At 37.7% G+C, this 23,879-nt stretch overlaps 1 protein-coding gene across 6 annotated transcripts; it reads right to left on the bottom strand.

The window, feature by feature from the left end:
* Positions 1-1,691: 1,691 nt before the first annotated feature.
* LOC135832161 (transcription factor Sp4-like) lies at positions 1,692-22,399 on the bottom strand. Of its 6 annotated transcripts, none has more exons than XR_010556283.1 (5): positions 21,686-22,399; positions 3,869-3,946; positions 3,693-3,786; positions 3,562-3,620; positions 1,692-2,613 (listed from the first exon to the last, which is right to left on the bottom strand). XR_010556283.1 is itself a non-coding variant. In XM_065345222.1 (5 exons), the coding sequence occupies exon 2, from the start codon at positions 6,564-6,566 to the stop codon at positions 4,185-4,187; it is 2,382 nt and encodes a 793-aa protein (XP_065201294.1). In that variant the 5' UTR covers positions 6,567-6,801; positions 21,686-22,163; the 3' UTR covers positions 1,692-2,613; positions 3,562-3,620; positions 3,693-3,786; positions 3,869-4,184. The 6 variants fall into 6 exon arrangements, 4 of the variants coding, with proteins under 4 accessions (XP_065201294.1, XP_065201284.1, XP_065201302.1 ...); XR_010556284.1 differs by having other exon boundaries at positions 21,847-22,399; XM_065345222.1 differs by having other exon boundaries at positions 3,869-6,801; positions 21,686-22,163.
* Between the last annotated feature and the right edge of the window lie 1,480 nt (positions 22,400-23,879).

Raw genomic sequence — 23,879 nt, 5'->3', positions numbered from 1 at the left:
CCAAGTTTTTTTTTCGATCGGATGCATCAATGCATTTTGAGAGATTTTGAGCATTTTGAGGTCCAAAAGATGCTGTTTGGGTGCCAAAATCGAAAAAAATTATGCTAGATCGGATGCTAAACACTAAACAGGATTTTTCGTTTACGTACGAACCTTAATTTCGGGAGTATCAGTCAAAATGTCAAACAAAAAGTGGCCAAAAGTTCAATAAGGCTTTTGACGTATTGCGGGTTGCATATCGGTTTGCCTGAACTTTATCGGTTTGGTGGGCATTCTTATCAGTGAGTATCGAAATTTCATATTTTGAGCAATTTTCGCAAGGTGTTTTTGAAATGTATAGCTTTTATTTAGTTTTTTCTTCAATTTTAAACACTGTTAAACCCTGTAATGGAAAAAGATCCTCTCTTCGTCGAGTTTTAAAGAACTTCACAAAACGTCTTTGAACCTTGACAAAGAGCAGATCTTTTTCCATCGCAGGATTTAACAGTGTTTAAAATTGAAGGAAAAACTAAATAAAAGCTATAAATTTCAAAAACACCTTGTGAAAATTGCTCGAAATATGAAATTTTGATACTCACTGATAAGAATGCCCACCAAACCGATAAAGTTCAGGCAAACCGATATGCAACCCGCAATACGTCAAAAGCCTTATTTCGAAGCCTCGAAAGACGAAGGATGCTAAAATAGGCTAAAGCTGGATGCTTTTCAAGAAGATGCTAAACTTAGGAGTAAAAATGAGATTTTGAATTGATAATTAAAATCGCTTGAAATTTTCAGTGAGCACCTCAGCTTTCTACAAACTAAAACATTGAGATATTCTGCATTTTTTACCCTCTTTACTTGAGTTTTTTCTCGAAAATTTATGAAGTTTTTGAAGTTGAAGAAAGTGTGCAGAATAAAAACTAAAAAGAATGGGCCTACCTTGCATCGGATCGATTCACTGCTCTTGACACTTTCATTTTTCGTAATCAAATTCAAAATAAGTGGTTTTACGTAAAATTTTGTAAGGAATAAAATTGAAGGGGATAAAATTTCCTATCGAAATATCCAACTGTTTTTTGAATAAGGTACCATTTATGAATTTTGTATGTGTCAATTTTGGATTGGGTTTATTGAAAATTTTCACTTTTCAGTAAGTCTGAGAACACGATTGTTTGATAATAATTAAAAAGGAATTCTAATAATTTAAAAAAAAACACGAAAAACCCATTCGGAAATGATTTAGATTTACCGAGGGTTGCTGCTTTTATCGTTCTAAAGTTATTCGAAGGTATAAAATTAATTAACCCCTCCACTTTGAGTTTTTCTTCTGAACTCTACCTTTAACGATAAAATTCGAGTTTGAAGTTTAAAGCATCCTTGAAAAAAGAACCTTGCGGATATCGAATTTGTAGGGATCTCCAACTTTTCGCACATTTTTCAAATTCAACAAAAAGAGCCCAATTTCGGATGAATTTTGTTGCTTAGTTTCTAAACAAGGATGAAATGAAATTTTCAATGTTATGATCACTCTTGTTATCGATTAAATTTCAAAAAAAAGTAATAATGATGGAAAATTTTATCAATCATGAAATCATATTGCTCGATAGTCATTTAAAAAAAAAATTAATCAATACTTGTACGATTAAGACCCGGAATCCCATTTTTCAACGTCATTATCTCTCTTACCTTTTCGAAAACAAACAATAAAATAGCGAACAACATTTATTTATCTAAAACTTCTAAACTTGAAACATAATTAAAATTCACATTAAATACACAATGTTCCATATTTGCACAAAAAAAAGGGAAAACCATCGATCAAAAAAAAAAAATTACTTTAAAAAAAGATAGAGAAAAGACACATTTGAATTGAAAAATAATAAAATAAAACATTAATAATTGGAAGTTGAAAAAATTATAAATCTCCTCCTATTTTACACAGAAAAATCACAACAAACTTTTCTTTGATATAAGTTGATTTAATATTATGCAATGGCAATGGCATGTCCTAGATTAACACAGTATGACCACATAAGACTAGTAGGGATACTGGTAAACGAAAAAAATTACTACAGTAAATGAATAAAATTCGAAAATAATACTTGATCATTTTATAATTCGATGATTAAAACGGGGGGAAAAAATCTATATGCCCAGCACAACAGAATGTCGACACGTTAAAAATCAAATTTATCAAAAGTTTTTAAAAAAAAGTGAATAATACTTCAACGAATACAAAAGTTTTAAAAAGTTGATTTCCATCAACAACGTACAACATATAATAATGAAACCCCTGAAAAACAATATTAGGTACTCAAACCAACCATAAAACTTGATTATGCTGTTGATTCAAAACATAAATTTCAAAAAAAAAAAAAAAAAGAAGAAATTACTTATCAAAAAAGAAAAAAATTGTAAAGGAAAACAGAAACGTAACAATAATTATTCAATTAAAATATAAATGAAATCACGAGTATAGGTAACTTAAAGTATTATTCTCTAAAAAAAATTATTCTACTAATTTCTTCATTTATTTGAATAAAATTACTTCTTCCTTAGTTTTAAAATGTAAATTTTCAGGAATTGGAAGTTTTTACAGGATAATTCAATAATTCGTTTTAGTGATCAATTCTGCAAATAAAAGTAAAAAATGGATTAGTAAAAACTAAAAAGTAAAGTAAAATAAAACGACACAAGTATTGGTATTGGTCAATTTTGCCTATTTTTCAATAACAGTTCTTCAAAAAACATCATCAAGATGAGAAGAAATTTCAACAATTGCGTTTTTTTACCTTAAGATCAAGTTGAAATACCGAATTTTAATTATTTAAGGTATATTTTTGCAAAAATTTGGTTCAAAAAAGCATTATCTTCGTGTTAATTGATAGGCCTAACCAGAATTTCAGCTATTTACAACACAAATAACTATGTACATGAGAAAAATGTAAGTACCTACTCATACTAACAAAAACACAATATTTTGTTACTGGCAGGTCTTCAAGGGAGAATTTGAATGTTTTTTTAATATTATAAAATACATATTAGCACAAATTTTAAATTATCATTATTTTTTTCAATACCTATTGAAAGGTTCTAAAATTCTAAAATTCCATAAAAAGTGTGTGATACGATTGGACATTAGTTTACATAGTTTGCCAGACGTCTCACTAAAATACACGTCAATAATTATTTCATGAACGGCAGAGAAAAGGATAATTTTACCAAATATTCAATCAGGGAATTCAGTTTCTCAGAGAGACGTTCTTGATCAATTCAATTTTACAAGCCTAATTAATAGAAGAATATTACCAAACACCAAAAATGTTGATCAAAATCAAAAAATTTCAGCCCAATTCATAAATTGAAAGATCAATGAAACAGAATCCACCAACTTTGCTTCTCAAAATTCATACTTTCAAATACATACTAGGCGTTTAGTGATTTGAAACACTAAAATATCAAATTCTCTTCCGTCGACTACAAAATTTTCTTATCGAAGTTATCAAAACAATAAAACACAATTAACACAACATAAAATAGATAATAAATGGTCTTGAAAATTTTACATCAAATACGTACTTTGAACACATTGAACTAGTAGATAATTCACGGTGAAATATTTTGATAGAAGGAACAATCTGTAAATAGAACAAAATCCAAATTATCAACAAAGAATAAACCTTTTGGAAGACGTTAAAAACTCAACTTACTTAGATAAGAGTATTTGAAATGAAATTCTTTATTTTTCCCATAGGTAATAATATTTGTGCGTGAGCTTCGAATGAATGTACTTTTTGAGATGACCTGTGAAAGAAAAAAAACAACAAAATGTAAATTCTCGTCTCAAAAACTTAAACCAAACACACACCAAACTTGGAAAACATACCTCAACATTCTGGAATGAAATTATTCTCTAGTACAACGGATTCGTCACTCGATGCAATCAATCTCAGCCCCTGGACAACTAACATAATCAATAATGTACAAAAATTACAATACATTCATTATACAACATTAGAAAAAAAAACAACACATACGTAAATAAAAAAATACCAAAATAAAAACTGACGTACAATTACGTGAGAACTAAAAATACACGCGATTAATTACAAAGTCATAATGAAACACCCTTTAGAAAAGAAAAATTTGAATTTGAAAAACAAGAATACCAAGCTGACTAGTATAACAAATACTGGGCAAGTTCAACCGGGCGACGACGATTCCATATTCGCGTCAACGATCAACGAAGACGATTCGACGGATTCGGTTTGAATCGTGATGAAGTTCTCTTCACCTGACGAAGTTCCATCGTCGGGTAAAATAGATTGAGTGGATGTGGCTACTTCTTGTTGTTGCATAAACGCACCTACGGTTTTCACAACAAGATTTAAATCATCGCCGGACGAATGTTGTATGTTGTTGTCGAAGTGCTTGACCGAAGAGTCGATACGTTTTTGATGAGTTCGTATATGTTTCTGTAAGTGATCGCTGCGCATGAATTTCTTGGTACACTCAGGACACTCGAAGCGTTTTTCTCCGGTATGAGTTCGATTGTGCCTTTGGAGCTCGTCAGACCTGGTGAAACGTTTACCGCAGTAAGGCCAGTTACAGACGAAAGGACGTTCTCCGGTATGCCATCGTAAATGAGCACGTAGATGAGAAGTTTTACCGTATACTTTATTACAACCGGGTATATGGCAGACGTGAACTTTTTTACCGCTCAATCTTTCGCCTCCCTCGCGGCAATTTGGACACGTACAGGCGACTCGTTTGACGCGTCTTTTTTCGTCACCGGAGTCTTCTTCGATGGCCGGAGACGATGGTGTGGCCGGTGACGGAGATTGGTTGAATGTTTCGAATTTGATTATACGTATTTTAGAATTACGTTCGATGTCCGGCTGAACTTGCTGTATCGTTGGCGCGATCACTTGTAGATTTTGAGGTATGTTTTGTAAAAACGTTGGTTGAGTCGAGGTCGTTATATTGGTCGGATTAGATAGCTGAGGCGCGGGGATCACCTGAACTGGTCCTATTCCTGGTATATTTATTGTCTGTATGTTGGGTACTTGGACTAGATTGTTATTATTATTCGTCGTATTGGTAGAATTGGCATTATTTTGTAGAATATTCGATAAACTGGAGGCCGGAATAATCGTAACTTGTTGCGGTTGGTTACCAGTTGTCAAAGTGATCTGCTGCGGTAGTTGAGGCTGAGTTATGATTTGCACAGGTTGCATGTTGGAAGACTGAGTATTGGTTATGGTGGCGTTACCGTTCACGTTGACGCTATTCGGTATCTGGACAGTTTGGAAGGACGTATTGGTAGCCGACGTTGTGCTAGTGGCACTCGTACTGTTCGCCGTAGTCGTCCAAACGTTGGACGAACCGCTCACCGTAACCGAGGTAGCTGGTTGCGAGGTTTGAATCAATTGTACTTGATTACCAGCCGAAGTATTCGGATTAAAGTGAGCCAGCTGTACGGTTTGTATTTGCCCGGAAGGCGTGAGTATCTGAGCGACTTGAGGAGTAGCTGTAGTAGCGATCTGAGGTATTTGCGGTAACATTTGCACTTGGCCTAACAAAGAAGTTTGCATAACGTTAGGCAACGACGTAGTGATCGCTTGAAATGGAAAATGCACCGTTTGATAGATGGTCTGTCCGGTAGATGTTGAAATTGGTATTTGTACGGGGATCGTTTGCTGCAGCGGGAACTGAATAACCTGCGGTGTCGAAGCTGCAGGTCGTACCGATACGTTAGCATGAGTTGTGGGAAATTGTAACGTTTGCCCGGCCGCCGTAACATTTTGTAGGATATTGGTGGGTAGAACGTTGGTAGGCGTTCTGATTATTTGACCGGATGGCGTTATCAGTGTCGTAGGCCCGCTCGAAATTTGAATAGTAGACGCCTGCGAGTTACTGGTGTTCAGGGTGGGAATTGATACTTGTTCGTTGTTTTCAACTTGAATCGTTTGTACGGGTAGGACGTTATAGCTAACGTTGTTACTGCTGGCCACCGATACAGGAACGAACTGATTACCCTGCTGGATATACTGACCAGGTAATCCTTGCAGCGAAAACACCGTTTGATCAGGTTTAACGTCATTTTGAACGTTCTGAGTATTCGTTGCTGCCTGTATGGGTATCAGATTGGGTAAATTGGCGAACGTTATCACCTGCTGTTGTCCGGCCACCTGCGAGGTAACATTCGAATCAGCTCGGCTACAAGTGACATTAGCCAGCTGTTGTTGTGCTTGCAGTTGCTGAAGTAACGCGGCCGGAAGGTTCAGCTCAACCACATGTCCGGCTCCGGGTACTTGTGCGCTGACCACTTTGGTCTGTGTATTCTGTCCGTTACCCGAAGGACTGCCTCCGCGTTCTTGCTGACCCGTTGAGCCTCCAATTTTTGTGCAAGTAGCTGCCAGTAAGGCCAACGGCGACGACGAAATATTATCTTTGTTAACGTTATTGTTATAGTTAAGCGAATCGCTCTGTGTGATATCTGGTTTAATGTCTTCGTTCGACGACGACGAAGTGGCCGCTGAATCGCAAGAGTTCGTTTCCGAGTTTACGTTTCCGATATCCATTAATACGGGTACATGATTGTTTACTCGTCAAATATAATTCTGCGATGTTGCAATCCTTCGTATACATTTTATATTACCGAGCTATATGGTTCTGATAGCCCAGTGCCAATCACACAAGGTGCTAACGCAACCTAAACACGCATCCGTCTATGGCCATTCGAATCGAATATTATTATCAATTTTTCGTTCAACTATTTACTACTAATTACCAGTACATTTCATTCATCTTCGGATGCTGCAACATATCGAGAAAATGGCAATGCTTCGGAATTTAACTCATCGATTTCGGAGCAGTGTTAAGTGTATGCTGATGTAGTTTCACCTCAGGAACACAAATATGAAAATCATTTTGTGGTAAAATGTTTTAAACTGATTATATTGATGAAAACATAAGCGCGAATGTCATAAATGTTTACCACGACCGAACGGTGGATATGACCGATGATACGGGCTCAGATGCATAACGAACTTGTTGGTAGCTACTTTCTTACTCTGCACCCTCCCAACCCTATGACTTGTTTTCTGAAGGGAGATGTACATTGTGCAAGTTTACTGGAATTGGTGAATTTTTTTTAATGTTACAAAATGTGAATTTCAACGCTGATTCTTTTTTCAATTATTGAAATTAAATTAAATTATAACAATATTATTTTAATAAGATTTTTTTTTTTGTTATTACCAGGGGTGCTAACCTTAATTATTTTAATTAAGGTTACGGTTTCACTCCAATTTTTTTGTTGACATTTTTCGGTTTTGATTTCGGTTTCGGTTTTGAAATTCAAAATTTCAGTTTCAGTTTGGGTTTCGGTTTTACTCACAAAAATTCTGGTTTTGGTTTCGGTTTTCAGTTTTTTTGGGTTTCACATATTTTTTAAAAAAATTTCTTCGCAACCCAAACAGCAACAACCAAGGACCCAGTTTGTTAGGTTCAGTTCATTATATTTATCAAATTCCCTGGATTTTGACTTTCGAGTCTCAAAAGTCAAAAATTAGAAAAAATCTCCACAAAAAATTTAAAAACCGAAAAAAACGCAACAGAAAACCTTAAAAAACCGAAAAAAACCCAAACTGAAAACTGAAAAAAACCGAAATAAATTATATCGGTTTAGGTTTCAGTTTCACTCACGCTGCTTCATTATTTTTGTTCTGGTTTTTTACGGTTTTTAAAAAACCTATGAAATTTCGGTTTTTGTTTTCAGTTTGGGTTTGAAAATGGCTAAAATTATCAGAGCTGTGGGACCGAAACGATCCCGAAACTGGAACCGATTGAATCCCGATTCAAATCCGATCCCAAAACCAATCCCGAAACCGAAACCGTTATTTTTCTTGATCCCAAAACCGAAAAAATCCCGAAACCGATATAATTTAGAACCCGAAAGGGCCGAAACAATCCCGAAACCGAAACAAAATCGTTTTGGTTTCGGGATTTCAATTTTTGCCTGTTTTCCGCGATTTTATTATGAAAAATGGTCATTTTACATCATTTATTGTAAATCATTCAGATTAAAATAAAAATTACTCGACGAATTCAGCAAAACATGCTCTTAAAACGTTAAAATAATCACTCCATTGGATTTTTCACGTCAAAACCTCCCATTTTTTGGACCCCTGCAAGGTCTATTAGTGAATTTGGGCTTAAAATTGGTTGAAATGAAAATCCCGAAACCGAAACCGATTCAACCCGGAACCGAAACAAATTTTTCAATCCCAAAACGAATCCTGAAACCGAAATAAAAATTTGAATTACAAATCCCAAAACAAATTCAAACCCGAAATGAAAAAATTTCAATCCCGAAACCGAAATCCAATCCCGAAATCGTTTCGGTCCCACAGCTCTGAAAATTATGGATCTTGTTTGGGTTTGGGTTTTTTGCGGTTATGGTTAGCACCCCTGGTTATTACTTTCCATTTTTCAACTGAATGTTTCACCAAGGAGTGGATATATTAAATGGGGGTCTGGGGGCGAAGCCCCCAGCAATAGTTCTGTTCAATATATTGAATAAAATAGCATAATTGAAGCAAAATGAATTGATAAAAACTAAAAATTAAAAATTGCAGTTTTACCAATTTGGACAGAAATATTGCTGGGGGCTTCGCCCCCAGACCCCCATTTAATATATCCACTCCTTGGTGAAACATTAGCTCTGTTCTTTTGGAGCACACTTTCTGTTTGGTGTACACTTTGTACACCAAAATCGTTTGTTTGGGAAAAGTGTGTGTTCGGTGTACAGATTTTTTGTATTCGTTTGGACCGGGTGTAGAGCGGGTGTACGTTCGGTGTATACACTCACTACACCGAATAAAAGGAGGTGTAGCGGGTGTATACACCGAGAATGTATTTTGTTGCAAGATAACAGTTTGTAAAAAGCCAACTTTAATGTGATGAGATGTTATGGGGATGATGTGTTATTTATTGTTTTTATCATTGGAAATTAACAGTTGACGATTTTTTTTGATTTTTGGTGTGTGATGAGTGCACTGAATTCATTTCTTTGAAACGCGTGTTCAGTGTATACACTGGTTACACCCTGAATTCGGAGTACACACCGAACATACACTAGGTGTAGAAAGTGTGTTCCAAACGAACAGAGCTATTCAGTTAAAAAATGAAAAGTAATAGGTACAGCACATCTGGGCGGGTATACCAAATGACCGGCATACAAAATCGCACAATATGACCGGCATACTTTTTATGGTGGTGATTAGGTGGCCCAATGGGCCGGTATATTATTTATCAAAAAAATTGTATCAATTTGTGTGCTCCCATATGACCGGTATGGTAAATGGCCGGCATCCCAAATGACCGGCATGTGAAAAAGAAGTGTAAAAATGTTAATTACCATTTATTAAATGCTGTCTCATTTGACCGGCATATCCTTAGCCCGGCAAAGGTAAATATGTGAGGCAGTGCTGCCAAAATGTAACTTTTATTTCTGCATTGAGCTGTGAGGGTTTAATTTAAAATTTAAATTTTGTGTATAATATTGTAGAGAATTAAAAAAGGATTTAGAGGGACATTGGACATTGCAATGCAATGATTGCACGTAATGCGACGTAATGAAAAAAATTAAATGGTTGACCCTTTATTTCAAAAAAGGGTGGGGGAGGGAATTTCTACAAAAGCTTAAAAGTACTCGTAAGTCGTAATAATGAGTAATGTCGATTTCCGAGTGACATTATGTTACCTATCGTTTGCCAGGTTTCTAGAGGTGCTGAATTGAATTGAAATGAAATATGAAGCTTGGTTTTAATGATCTGACCCTCTCAATCCCAACACCGACACTCCAATTTGGCCACACTCACATCGTGAAAAATAAAGATAGAAAGATAGAAAGAAAAGAACCAAGAAGTGTCCTCTGAGTCTGACAAGTGGCAAGTGACATGAATGGCCCATAAGGCCATCGTTGGTTGGACTCGCGTTAGATTTTTATTTTTAGGAGTGCAAACCTACCTTTGTCTTCATCTCTCCAAAGATTAAAAAAAAATGATTAATGCTGTCATAGTTGTTTGACATTGACATACCTTACGTATTGAAATTTTGAAAATCTCGAACACTTTTGAGTTTTCAGCTCTCGTTTTTTTAGTGTCATTGGTGTATATACAATTTCATATTAAAAGGGTGGTTTGAAATCCAAATTTAATTCTTTTTAATCACCTTTTAGAGCAGGCAAATAGCGGTTTTAAAAAGGAAAAAATTGGCATATAAATTTTTTCTTCGGGAATGTGTTCAGATGAACCCCCTGAACTACCAAAAAAAACTCGAACCTCCTAACCCTGAAGCTAATTTTTTTAGGGGGCTGAAACCGGTTCCGATTTAGGTTTTTTGCGATTTACTCCGAAAATATTAGGTTTACGAGAAAAACTGCCAGGACTAAAAATGTTCCCCTTCAAATTCTCGACAATTTGATACTAGGCTCGATAGCCACCCCTCAAGAGGGGTGTCTGAAAAAAGGGGTGGAAAGAGTAGGTGTTTGAAGTCAGTCCAATAAATTGATCAACGTAACCACTTAATATCATTCGTTTTCGCTCAAATTTTTTTTACAAAGTCTACTCACCCAACTATTAATTACATCACCATTGATTGGTCTTCAGCCCTCCCAAGGGGTTGGTGGGGGATGCATGGGTTTTCAAGTAACACACAACTGAATCATATATTTGAAAAACGAATCTGGACATGCAATATATCGAATGGCATGTTTTCGAGGTCGCTGAATACGAATACCAACTTATTTTCTGGGTACAACTCCTCAAAGCCCCTCTGTGCCCCAAAAAGGGGGTTAAAATTTTGAAAAATCGTGAAAAGTCGAGTGATATACTTATCGAATGGTAGGTATGTTTTCGAGGTCGCTGAGTACGAATATGAACTTGGTTTCTGCTTATAGTTCCTCAAAACTCCTTCACGCCCTTCTAAATAGAATAAAATTTTGAAAAGTCGTTGAACATCGTGTAAATACGAGTATATCGAATAGTATATGTTTTCAAGATCGCTGAACACATATTTTTAGAGTCCAAAGCACAACGGTTCTCAGCCCCAAAAAAGTTAACGAAAAAACATGGTATGATCTTTTTTTTTAAAGATTCACACCATCATTTTAGAAAAAATTCTGAAAATTCATCTCAAAAATACTGATTGGGCTAACTTTTGGCGGGAGGAGGGGAGATGTAAGTAGAGCTACTCGCATTACCAAGGTATTATTGGGATCGCTGTTCAAAAAGTTTGAACGCTCATTTTGCAAAGAAAACATTTTACATCTCAAGATTTTTCCTTAAAACGCTCACTCACCTACCAGGTTTTGATTATTTTTCAATAGAAAATAAAATGGAACTTGGACTTTCACTGTACGTGTTGTCGAATTTCATTGAAATAAAATGTATAATCATCCAACTAATTTCTATTTTTAAATTTTGTCTAGGTACTTAAGTGCCACTCGAATTATATTTTTATGGGAAATTTAAATGAAGTTAATCATTTATAACGTTTCTTTATTTGCTGAAAAAACTCATAAATTGATGAAATATTTCAAAATAGAATCCCGAAAACACACCATTCGATATATTTATCATTCGACTTTTTATGATTTTTCAAAATTTGGCCCCTTTTTTGGAGCGAAGAGTGACATTGTGGGGTGGGACCCGAAAAATAAGTTCATATTCGTACTCAGCGACCTCGAAAACATACCTACCATTCGATAAGTATATCACTCGACTTTTCACGATTTTTCAAAATTTTAACCCCCTTTTTGGGGCACAGAGGGGCTTTGAGGGGTTGTATGCAAAAAATGAGTTCATATTCGTATTCAGCGACCTCGAAAACATACTATTCGATATATCGCACGTCCAGATTTGTTTTTCAAATATATGATTCAGTAGTGTGTTACTTGAAAACCCATGCATCCCCCACCAACCCCTTGGGAGGGCTGAAGACCAATCAATGGTGATGTAATTAATAGTTGGGTGAGTAGACTTCGTAAAAAAATTTGAGCGAAAACGAATGATATTAAGTGGTAACGTTGATCAATTTATTGGACTGACTTCAAACACCTACTCTTTCCACCCCTTTTTTCAGACACCCCTCTTGAGGGGTGGGTATCGAGCCTAGTATCAAATTGTCGAGAATTTGAAGGGGAACATTTTTAGTCATGGCAGTTTTTCTCGTAAACCTAATATTTTCGGAGTAAATCGCAAAAAACCTAAATCGGAACCGGTTTTAGCCCCCTAAAAAAATTTAGCTCCAGGGTTAGGAGGTTCGGTTTTTTTTGGTAGTTCAGGGGGTTCATCTGAACACGCCAATTTTTTCCTTTTTGCCCTCGCTTTTTTACGTTATTCTCCTGCTCTATTTCTGATTGTGAAAGTTTTTTAAATCATGATCATGAATGTTAGAATGTGCAGGTTCGAACTTCTAATTTTCAACCATGTTTGCTTTCAGGTTCAGGTACCTACTACTTAACTATACATTACTAACATAACTACTTTTGTTTGCTCATTCAATTGTAGGTAAGTAATTAACTTGGGATGAGATGAGATGAAGAAGCAAATGTTTGTTTTTTCATTTTTTACTTTCAGATCTGACGAGGTTTTCTGAGATGGCAGTTGAGGTTGAGAAGGTTTGACCACACAATTGACTTAGGTTTTCCTATTTAAACTCAATGCCTCTATTAAAAAAAAAAAATGAACGAAAATAATGTTCACATCATTGTTTAATAGGTCCCTACTAGTACTATTAGCCGCAATTTAAATTCCATTCCTCGTCCTTTTTAGAAATAAAATAACGGGTCAAATGTCAATTATTCAATTTTTTTTTAAAACTATAAGTAGGTACATAGGTACCTATATGTACTTAGTTATGCAATTCGACGATCTAAAGCAGATTAGGGTTGTTCAAAGATTGAATAAAGTTGATTTTACGTAATCCGGATTTTTTTCGGCACGTGATAGCTCCCCTCCTTCCCCTCCATAACCATTCGAAGAGAAAATTCCAGCCTCCAGGTGGAAAGTGTCTCTTTTGACGTTCTGCAACGTTTGTTTGAACTTTTTCTAATATTTTTGATTTTATAAGAGAGTTGCCTACTTACTTAGTTACTTTACATTTTACAATCGTAATTTTATTTTACTCTTATGAGAGTCTAACCTTCTCACTATGTGAATGTTAAAGGAGTACTTAGTCAGATTTCAAAAATCAACCCAGGGATCCCATAATTTAATTTATTTACACGAAATTTCATCCCTTGCTGCAGTTGCTGCTATAGGAACTTGACAGAGGTGCGCCGCGCTAGTGTCGCCTTGTTTATGATTGGCTGATGAAAGGTCCCAGTATAAACATTGGAATGTAATGTTGTGAAAATTGAAGGAAAATTGTTGAAAATTGCTGATAACAACGTGACCTTTCGGTAGTTCCGGTGTTTTTGACTACCATTTCCTAGAGCGCGACAGTTGTCTTGTCAAATCCCTATAGAATAGATTTTTTTTTAAAAAATAGGTCATGTTCCACAGCCCATACTTCTATGTTGGTTCAGTGCTGCCAGACGTACGGAAAAGTCCGGATTTGTACGGAATTTTGAGATGTACGTGTAGCGAATTTTACCGTATTTACGTCGTAATTACGAGATTACGCATCTCGCCGTTTGTTGGCTTTACGTAGCCGACTGTTTATATAGCATTGTCATTCACCATGTGTAGTTCTTACCTAGCATTAGTAGAAGTAAGATGTCGAAGTTAGCTTAATCGAATGTCCGATTAATTATTGCATTGTTAATTGTTTCTTGTTAATTAAAAACCATCGAAAAGTCCGTTTTACGTCGTTATTTACGAATCCGCCGAAGTATTCCCTACAAATCAGAAGTGGTAGCGTAATTCGCGATCCATTAGAAGTGTACTGTGTATCCTGACAAACGTGTGTACCGAAATCCGCCGAATTCAGACTCAGTGAAAGCTGTAAGTACTGAAAAAGATCGTTTTTCATCGTTTTATTCGTTGAAAGTGTTCTAATCACACAAATCAGAACCGAAAAATCCGTTTTCATTGTGTCAAAGTATTGCATCATCCGATAAGACGCAAATCACGCCATTGTGTCAAAGTATTGCATCATCCGATCGAAAAACGTAAGTTTTTATGCGTTCTATGCTGTTTCTACCGTTCCTGTGTCCGTAAATCGCCGTAAAATTCGATTCCGATTCCGAATATATGATCAAAAGTGAAATTCCGCGCCGTAGTTCGATTCCAAGGTCACCAAAGAGTATTTCAACTCCAAGGTCATCTGTAAAAACGCCGCAGTTCGATCTCAAGGCCACCAACGAGTGTTCCAGCCCAAGGTCAACTACCGATCACGTCGTTATTCGATTCCAACGCCACCTACGAGTATATTTACTTCAAGGTCATCTCCGAATACGTAAACAATCCGCAGTTCAAGGTTGCAGCAAGTAAATTTGTCCTTGAAAAGTGAATTTTGTTCCGAAAATCGCCGTAATTGACGTTTTTGTTTGTTTTTATTACAAATCAGTGCCGAATTTAACCGAAATAATTATTTTTGAATACCGTGAGTACAAATCGAAGTGTATTGTACTATTTTTAAAGTGAAATTTTACCGAAAATCGCCGTTATCAGTGAAAATTGCCGTTATCTCTGTTTTATGTACGTTTTATTATCGAAGATCGTTATTTTTATCAGTTTTATTCACAAATCAGAGTGAAATTCGTTCGTTTTATTGTCCGAATCGCCGTTATCAGTACTGTTGTGCCTGAAATAATCAAAAATATTTCAAGGTCATCCGATTTTAGTGCCGTTTCGAATGACCGTTTTTGTCGTAAACCGTACGTAGAATTTTATCATCAAAATGGTAAAACCCAAGACTCGTCAGACCCAAGATGACGACCAGTTCGAGACAAACGATTCCGTATTAGCCAACCAGTTAATCAAAGCGTTAAAGATTGCTGGAAGTGGTTACCAGACAACCGATATTCAGAATTTTCACGGTAATGTCTCCGTTCCTGAAGCGAAAGAATGGTTATCGAACGTGAAAACGAAAAGTCGAATCAATCAATGGACAGCCGAAATAACCCTCGATACCGCGAAAAGCAAGCTCAAAGGTGCTGCCAAGAGCTGGTTGCTTTTTCACCAAGACGAATTGAAAACATGGGAAGATTTCAAAGTTTTATTCCATGCAACGTTTATCGGCGAACTTAGCACCGCCGAGAAATTCGATCGATACTGAGACCGAAAACAACAACCGAACGAGCAACCCTTCGAGTACGTCTACGAAAAGTTGCGTTATGCGAAAGATATTGGTATTTCGCCAGCCGAAGCAAAAGCCGATTTGTGCGCCGGTTTAAGTAGATATCAGCTGTCAAATTATCTACAATCGTTCGATTATTCAACCGCCGAATCCTACATCGCTAAGATACGTGAATTTGAACGTTTCGAGAAGGCGAAAGCGAATTTCGCCCAACAACCGAGTTCCAGTCCGTCGAATTCCGCAGCAACGAAGCAGTCTGCGAACCCTACGCCGAATTCGAATCCGAACTCCACAAGTACATTATCGTGGAGGAAGGAAAACGTCAACAACCGTCCCGCCTCATCAGCGAACCAGTCGAATACGAACCCGAATACGTCGAACGAGAAAACTGGTATTTTGTGTTACAATTGCAACAAAGTAACCGACCATATCTCGAAAAGCTGCCCAGAACCTCGAAAGAAGAAGTACTGTACGATATGCAAAGTTGAAGGTCATATCCGCAGCGAATGTACGAAATCAAAACCGCCGAACGCCGAAAAATCCAGTAACGTCGCCGCAGCTACAAACGTTACTCCGTCGAAACCGAATGTTGATAATAAGTATATCAAAACCGCTTGTATCAACAACGTCGAAGTTCCTGAATCAATGATCGATCCCGGAAGCAGAGTCTGTATCGTCCGAGCCAGTGTAGCGATACGAGCGAACCCGATATTCGAAAAATGCACCGAACGTATTTACGGTGTTGGTAAACTCGAAACCGGCACCGAAGTATTGAGTAAATTCACCGCAGCCGTCACCGTCGATAATGTAACCGTCAAAAACGTCGAAATTCTCATAGTACCCGATGCGATAATTCCCGCTCCGTTACTAATCGGTCAAACGTGGACCGAAGCTCCCGAAGTCACTTATCTCAAAGTTCGAGATCAACTAGTGATTCGAGACATCAATCATCCATTCTGCAAGTATCCTGTTATCGAACCGAAGCTCAACAGAGTACGTGTAGAAAATATCGCCGAACCGTCAAAGCAAAATCTAGTAAATTTTGTAAAAGCAGATACGAATGCGATCATCGTTACGTTTCCTGAACCGAAATCAGCGAACCGCGACCAATTGCCCAAGGTCAAACCAACGATAGATCTACGAAACGAAACCGAAGTACGAGCAAGTGATTCTCAGCGATATTCGTCCGAGAAAAGCGAACTCAACAACGATTCCGTCGAAACCGATTACGAAACCGAACTCAAGGTCGCTGCTAGCAAATCCACCGAAACCGAATATGTAGTATGCGAAACTACGCCGAATGTTACCAAATCATCGATCCTGTCGACCAACAGCGAATTCAAGGTCAACAATTCGAAAATCGTCGAAACCGAAAACCGCCAACTGAGACCCGAGTGCGAACCTACGATATATCCGATCCGAATCCAAACCAAATACGGTTTGAAGCTCAAGTACCCGAAAGGTGTACGAGTACGCGATTATTCAGATGGTTCATCTGACGACGAAAGCAGTTGGGAAGAAGCCCAAGCAGCTGAGAAAGCGTTAATCGAATTCAACGCTAATCAGCTCGACAAAGCCGAAATATGCGAACCTACCGCCGCAGCTTTAAGCGAACCCATTCCAATCGCCGCAACCGTAACGATATCCACGCCGACAAGTCCGAAATGGCGTCCGTTGACCGAAAACGATATTAATTTTGGCGACACGCTATCAGCCGAAGAACGAGGAAAATTTCTCGATTTATGTAACAGATACCGAAAATGTTTTGCGCTAGATATATCCGAACTAGGCAGAGCTAAAATACAGCCAATCGACATCGATGTGTTACCGAACAGCACACCGCCAGCGTCGAAACCGTACCGTACTAACGCCGAAGACGCAACCGAAATGTCTCGCCAGATAAAAGAATGGAAAGATGCCGGTATTGTCGTCGAAACGAAATCTCCTTACGCCGCTCCAGGTTTTCTTGTTGGTAAGAAAAATGGAAAACGCCGACCCGTATTCGATTATCGCAAACTCAATGCGATTACGATCAAGAAGAATTTTCCGATACCGAACGCCGACGAACATCTCAGTCTCATCTCAGATGCTCAATTATTCTTGTTATTCGATCTCGCATCTGGCTATCTCCAAATGCCATTATCGAAAACCGCTCAAGAGAAAACCGCCTTCGTTACCCCGAATGAAAGTGGCGAATTCACAGTTTATCCGTTTGGTCCTACTAATGGTCCTATCGATTTTGCGAAAACCATGTCATTAGTTTTACGCGATTTACGTAATGATATTGCGTTCAACTTTTTCGACGATGTATTCGTACCAGCGCCGAACCTCACCGAAATGTTACGTCGAGTCGAGCTTGTATTAAAAGCATTTTCCGAATACAATCTCGCATGCCGACCCGAAAAATGTTATTTCGCAACCACCTCCGTCGAATTCCTTGGTTTCGAAATTTCGCAGGGTAAAATGAAACCTGGAAATGCGAAAATCGTTGCGATTACGAAATTTCCGATACCGACCAACGTCCACGATATCCGTAGATTCATCGGATTAGCTGGATTTTTCCGTCGTTTTGTGAAAAATTTCGCAATACGTATCATACCGTTAACCGATTTAACGAAGAAAGATGCTGTATTCTGTTGGACCGAATCTCAGCAGAAAGCATTCGAAGACATCTGCAGAACGTTAACCGAACGACCCGTTTTGCAATTGTTCGATCCGAAAGCGATTACCGAACTGCATACCGACGCATCTCATCACGGTATTGCAGGAATGTTGTTACAGAAGAAGACGCCAGACGCTCCTCTTCAACTCGTTTACGCTGTAAGCAAGAAGGCCACGCCGCAAGAAGCCATGTACCATTCGTCGAAAATGGAATTACTAGCGATTATTTGGTCAGTTTCTCGTTTACGCCAATTTTTGCTTGGTATACCATTCACAATTGTAACCGACTGCCAAGCGCTGTTACATTTGAACGCTAATCAGTCGACAAATGCTCAAATTGCCCGATGGTCGTTATTCCTACAAGAATACGAATTTACGATTAAACACCGAAAAGGCGAACAAATGCAACACGCCGATGCTTTAAGCCGAGCTCCAGTCGAACCGCCATCCGATACCGAAAACGTCGTCCAACAACTTGGAGTTTTTACGATCATATCCGAGAGCGATACCGTAAGAATGTACCAACGTCACGATACCGAAATCCGTAATATTGTCGAAAACATCGCCGATCATCCGAAATACGAAATTCAAGATGGTTTATTGTTTTTCAACGATATCGAAACTCAACGTAAATTATTCGTTGTACCGAAGTTCATGCGAAAGTCGCTTTGTATCCAGTTTCACGATAATTTGGGTCATTTCGCTATGGAAAAAGTCGTCGCCGCAATCAAACGTAAATTCTGGTTCGCCGGAATGCGCCGTTATGTACGTCTACACATCAAAACGTGTATCGACTGTCTTCTAGCGAAAGGAGAATCCGGAAAACCTCAAGGTCGATTATTGCCAATACCGCCTGGTACCCGTCCGTTTGAAACCGTTCATGTCGACCATATTGGTCCATTTGTCGAAACCGAATCGAAGAAGAATCATATCTTCGTGCTTATTGACAGTTTCACGAAATTTGTGAAATTATGGCCTGTCGAAACAACCTCCACGAACGAAGTCAAAATCTGTTTAAAGGAGTTGTTTCTCCACTACGGTAATCCGAACCGAATTATATCCGATCAAGGATCCTGTTTTACGTCGTCGCAATACGAAACCTTCTGTCGTCAACGAGGTATCATACCGCACAGAGTAGCCGTTCGACATCCACGCGCTAATGGTCAAGTCGAAAGAATCAACCGTATTATCAACGTTCAACTGATAATCTACGCCTCGAAATCAATCGAAGAAACCGAAAATTGGGACCGTTTTGTACCCGAAATCGAACGAAACATCAACGTATCGATCAACCGAACCACAGGCAGAACACCGTTCGAACTTCTGCACGGTTATACGCCGAATTTCTCAGACTCACCGCTACATCGAGTTATCGAAAAATCCCAAGTCGTCGAAGATATCGAAGTAATGCGACATATTGCTCGAGACCATATCGCCGAAAATCAACGAAAAATGAAGACCGAATTCGATCGAAAACATGCCGTCGGAGATAAACTCATCACCGGCGAAATCGTATTTGTCAAAGTACCGAATACAGCGAAGTTACAGCCACGATACCGAGGTCCGATGGTTGTAGTTAGAAACGTCGCCGGAGATATTTATCGAGTCCAAGATCTACGTCGAGAAGGAACCGAACAAGGAGTCGTCGATCTGCACATTTCTCAGATACGTCCTTGGAAAGCCGAAGAAATCGATACCGAAGTCGCTACCGGTGACGAGGACGCCACCGCCGCCCAGGATGGCCGAATGTAGCGAATTTTACCGTATTTACGTCGTAATTACGAGATTACACATCTCGCCGTTTGTTGGCTTTACGTAGCCGACTGTTTATATAGCATTGTCATTCACCATGTGTAGTTCTTACCTAGCATTAGTAGAAGTAAGATGTCGAAGTTAGCTTAATCGAATGTCCGATTAATTATTGCATTGTTAATTGTTTCTTGTTAATTAAAAACCATCGAAAAGTCCGTTTTACGTCGTTATTTACGAATCCGCCGAAGTATTCCCTACAGTACGGATTGCATGTACGGAAAAACGTACGGATTTGCCAAAAAATACGGAAATGTACGGATTTCTCGATTTTTACCCTATAAAACATGCAAAAATGGACGTTTTTTTGGTTTTTGGAACCATATTTTCAAAAAATTTTCGCTCTCGCTTCGCTCGAGCAGTAATTTTACCTTCCTTCTTTTGAAATAATCACACATAACGAAAGGTTTTCAAACAATTATGTCTGATTTCAATTTTTCATGTCTAAAAGGTCAGTTTCACACGAGTTCAAAATCAAGAAACATGATATTTTTGGGTTTTTTTAGCGTACGGAAATGTACGGATTTCCTTTTTCATGAAAAATACGGATTTTTGAGGTTATTGGGCTGGCAGCACTGTAGTTGGTTACACTGACTCACAGAATTTGCCTTACCGGGCAAATGGTATGCCGGTCTAATGAGACTGAATAAAAATATACAAATTATTAACTACAGGGTGTTCCAGAATAACCTTTCACATTTGTTTTTCTTATTACTCTGAGAGAAAAATGTTTACAAAAATTCTTTTACAACCAAAATGAAGTAGAAACATGCCGTTTTTAGACCATATATTTGAGTTTCCATTAAAAATAAAGTTTTAAAAATTTTTCCATCGAGATATTTTCCATCATTTTTGACACATTCAACCAAACATTTTTTCGAATTATTGAACACTTCTCTTCCAATCAGTCTCAACTCACGATTAATATCACCTAGAAGATGTTTTAGAGTCCTAGATTCATCCTGATACACTTTTAACTTGAGGTAACTCCATAAAAAAAATCATAGGCGGAAAAATCAGGGGATCGAGGTAGCCATTAAATTTCTGTGTTCAACGAAATTATTCAATGACCGAAGTGCTCACGCGCTAAACATATTGTGTTGGTCTCTGAATGATAGGTAGCTCCAACATGTTGTAACCAAGTAAGTAACTATACATACACTATATAATCGTCTGCCTTTCAGTTCAGGAACAAGAAACTCGTTCAACATTTTGCCTTACCCCTCACCGTTACTGTTTCATTAAACACACATGGTCCCACTACACCAAACTTAGCCACGCCCAACCAAACAGTCAACTTGGCGGAGTGTAGAGGTTTCTCGAGTATTATCAACTGATTCTCTGTACACTTGAAGCGCACATTCTGTATATTCACTTCACTGTTTAGTTAAAAATGAGCTTTGTTACTGATGAGTAAAGTAAAGGGGTCCGGGAGTCTTTATTTTTAAAAAAGGACCTCACAGTAAAAGTACACTGTGCAGCCATCTACTTCTCCAGGGCAAAAAATAACTATTGAAACATAATTCGGCATGCTTTGGCTACCTAGAACCGCCTTTACCATTCCCCTAGCTCCTCTTGAACACAGATCAGTGGTTACCAAAATGTGAAAGGTTATTCTGGAACACCCTGTATAAATATTTTTTCTGCATGCCGGTCATTTCGAATACCGGCTATTTGCTATGCCGGCCCTATGGAACTGCGAATTTGAAAAACTGTTAATCGATAATGCACATACCGGCCATATGAGACATTCAAATGACCGGCATGTCATCCGTCATTGTTGATACCGGTCATATGATACACCGGTCATTTGGTATACCGGCCCAGATGTGCTGTACCAAAGTAATAAAATAAAAATTTCTTATAAAAAATTGTTATTAGGTATTTTCAATAATCGTGTTCACGGTTCAGTGATGCTTACTTCGTGTAAACCTCCCTACATAAGCCAGAAACAGTACGTCAAGTTTTGCAGTACCGATGTCCTTTCACTTCCACGACACTGTCGTGGTGAATTCATACTCGCGACGCGCTCACCGTTTTATTCAATGATTTTGTAAATTTTAGTGTAAATATACCACATACCGGAAAATGGTTTTCACCATCGTGTTTCTCACATCAAAACACGTACTATTACACTTGTCAGCTCACTCACATCGATGAGTTAAATTCCGAAGCATTGCCGAGAAAATATCCTTAAATAAATTCAAAACACGAACCGAATTCAACGCACAAATTTGTAAACGCCTACGTGCTGGCGTGGAAAGCCGAAGCCGAAAAACGCAAACGCCTAGATCACGCCCTAGTTCGATACACAAAGAACAGACGCCAACGTTCCAAACACGCCCAAAGAGGAAGTAGAAACGGTGACACCATGGCATGGGGGTTCAACTCATATGGTACAAAAAACGAGACCAAGTTTGGCATAGACTTACTATTTTAGATCAGACATGTAGTTTGTCATTCTGTCGCTGAATTTTCTGAGCGCTGCTTGTAATATTTTTATTCATCACAGTAAACACCTGTGGCCATCAAAACAGGGTTCAAACATGTTTTAAAATTTTCTACAATTTTCAACAGGATGATAACAAATGTGGTTGTAATAACACAATGTCGATTGAGATTGATCTTTTTCAATGTAAATTTTGGTGTGATTTTAGATTTATTTTTTAATATTAATGGTAGTGTACTGCTGTGTACCGAACTGCCGAACCCGAAATGACAATCGGGATCGGCAGATTCGCATGCACAAATTCCCGAGCGAGAAAAAGGTAAGATTTGATGATTTGATTTGAGTCGTAAAAATTTTTATTCAAAAATCTAAATTCTAAACTCGTTGAATTAAGGTTTTTCATCAGAAAAAAATTGTTTCCAGTCACTATGGGTGAAATTTTTTCGTGTTCAACATTTTTTACAGGTATACAACAATGTTCAATATGAAATTTCAAAAATTCGAGGATATGGTCATTTCAACTATCTTAATCAGGAATACTCGTACCCTTCGATATTTCAGACCAAAATTTATGATTTACTTTTTTGAAAGAAAAAAAGGTTAATTTTCAAAATTCAAAAAGAGGCCATCTTTTAAATTGAAAGTGTTTCTCCGAAAAAAAATCACTCCAGTAAATCTAGATTTTTGAGAATTGAAAGTGTATTCCCAGGAAAATAGGTGAAATGCCTCTGTCCACGGATTTTTGAAATTTTGATGAAACATTGTCAGTGGCGGATTTAAGGATTAGGGCCCGAGGAGCAAATCGGGGAAAAGGGCCCAAAGTCATGTTTCATGTGAAATATCGTCAGGTAGGTTTTCTGGGGTGCCGGGTGCGAAAATGCACTCCATTTTTACCAACCACCCCTCCATCTCCTTCAAGGAGCTAACGTATTGATGAATAACTATTTGAGGAAGGTTATTAAAATTTCCTCAGTAAGTTCCATAAGCATAATAAAATTATAATTGGCCGTAGCGAAGCGAGGGCAAAAGCTTTTGAAATTTTATAATTCAAGAGGTCAAAAAACGTTGTTTCTAATGTGTGAGATTATTTTTCTGGATTTAATATTTGAAATTTGAATGAAAACTTTTTACTTTGAATAATTTTAGAGAAGAAAATTAAATTGACCTGAGCGAAATTTTCTAATCCAAGAGGTAAAAACTTTTTTTATGTCAAAAATTGATTTCTTGGAGTTGCTAGTGTTTAGATTCTAGTGAAAATTTTTTAGAAATAGAATTGTAGAAAACAAAGTAGGTAATGTAGCCCGGGCGAAGCGAGGGCAAAAGTTTTTGAAATTTTATAATCCAGGAGGTCAAAAAAACGTTATTTCTGGATTCAATATTTCAAATTTTAATGAAAACTTTTTAAATATTTCAATTTTGGAGAAGAAAATTAAATTGGCCAGAGCGGAATCTTCTAATCCAAGAGGTAAAAAACTTTGTATATGCAACACTTGATTTTTCTGGCCTTACTACTGCTTTGATCTTAGAGAAAATCCTTTAGAAAGAAAGTTGAAGAAAACAAAGTGAAGTAGCCCGAGCGAAGCGAGGGCAAAAGCTTTTGAAATTTTATAATCTGAGAGGTCAGGGTCGGCTTGATTTTTCGAAGTTGGCAATAATTAGGTACCAA

This window comes from Planococcus citri, chromosome 1, assembly GCF_950023065.1.
Source record: "Planococcus citri chromosome 1, ihPlaCitr1.1, whole genome shotgun sequence".
Classification (NCBI taxonomy): domain Eukaryota; kingdom Metazoa; phylum Arthropoda; class Insecta; order Hemiptera; family Pseudococcidae; genus Planococcus; species Planococcus citri.
This window is presented reverse-complemented; position numbering and strand designations above follow the sequence as displayed.

Coding starts and splice junctions, on each gene's coding strand:
- LOC135832161 (XM_065345222.1), bottom strand. CDS start 6,566: ATGGATATCGGAAACGTAAACTCGGAAACGAACTCTTGCGATTCAGCG.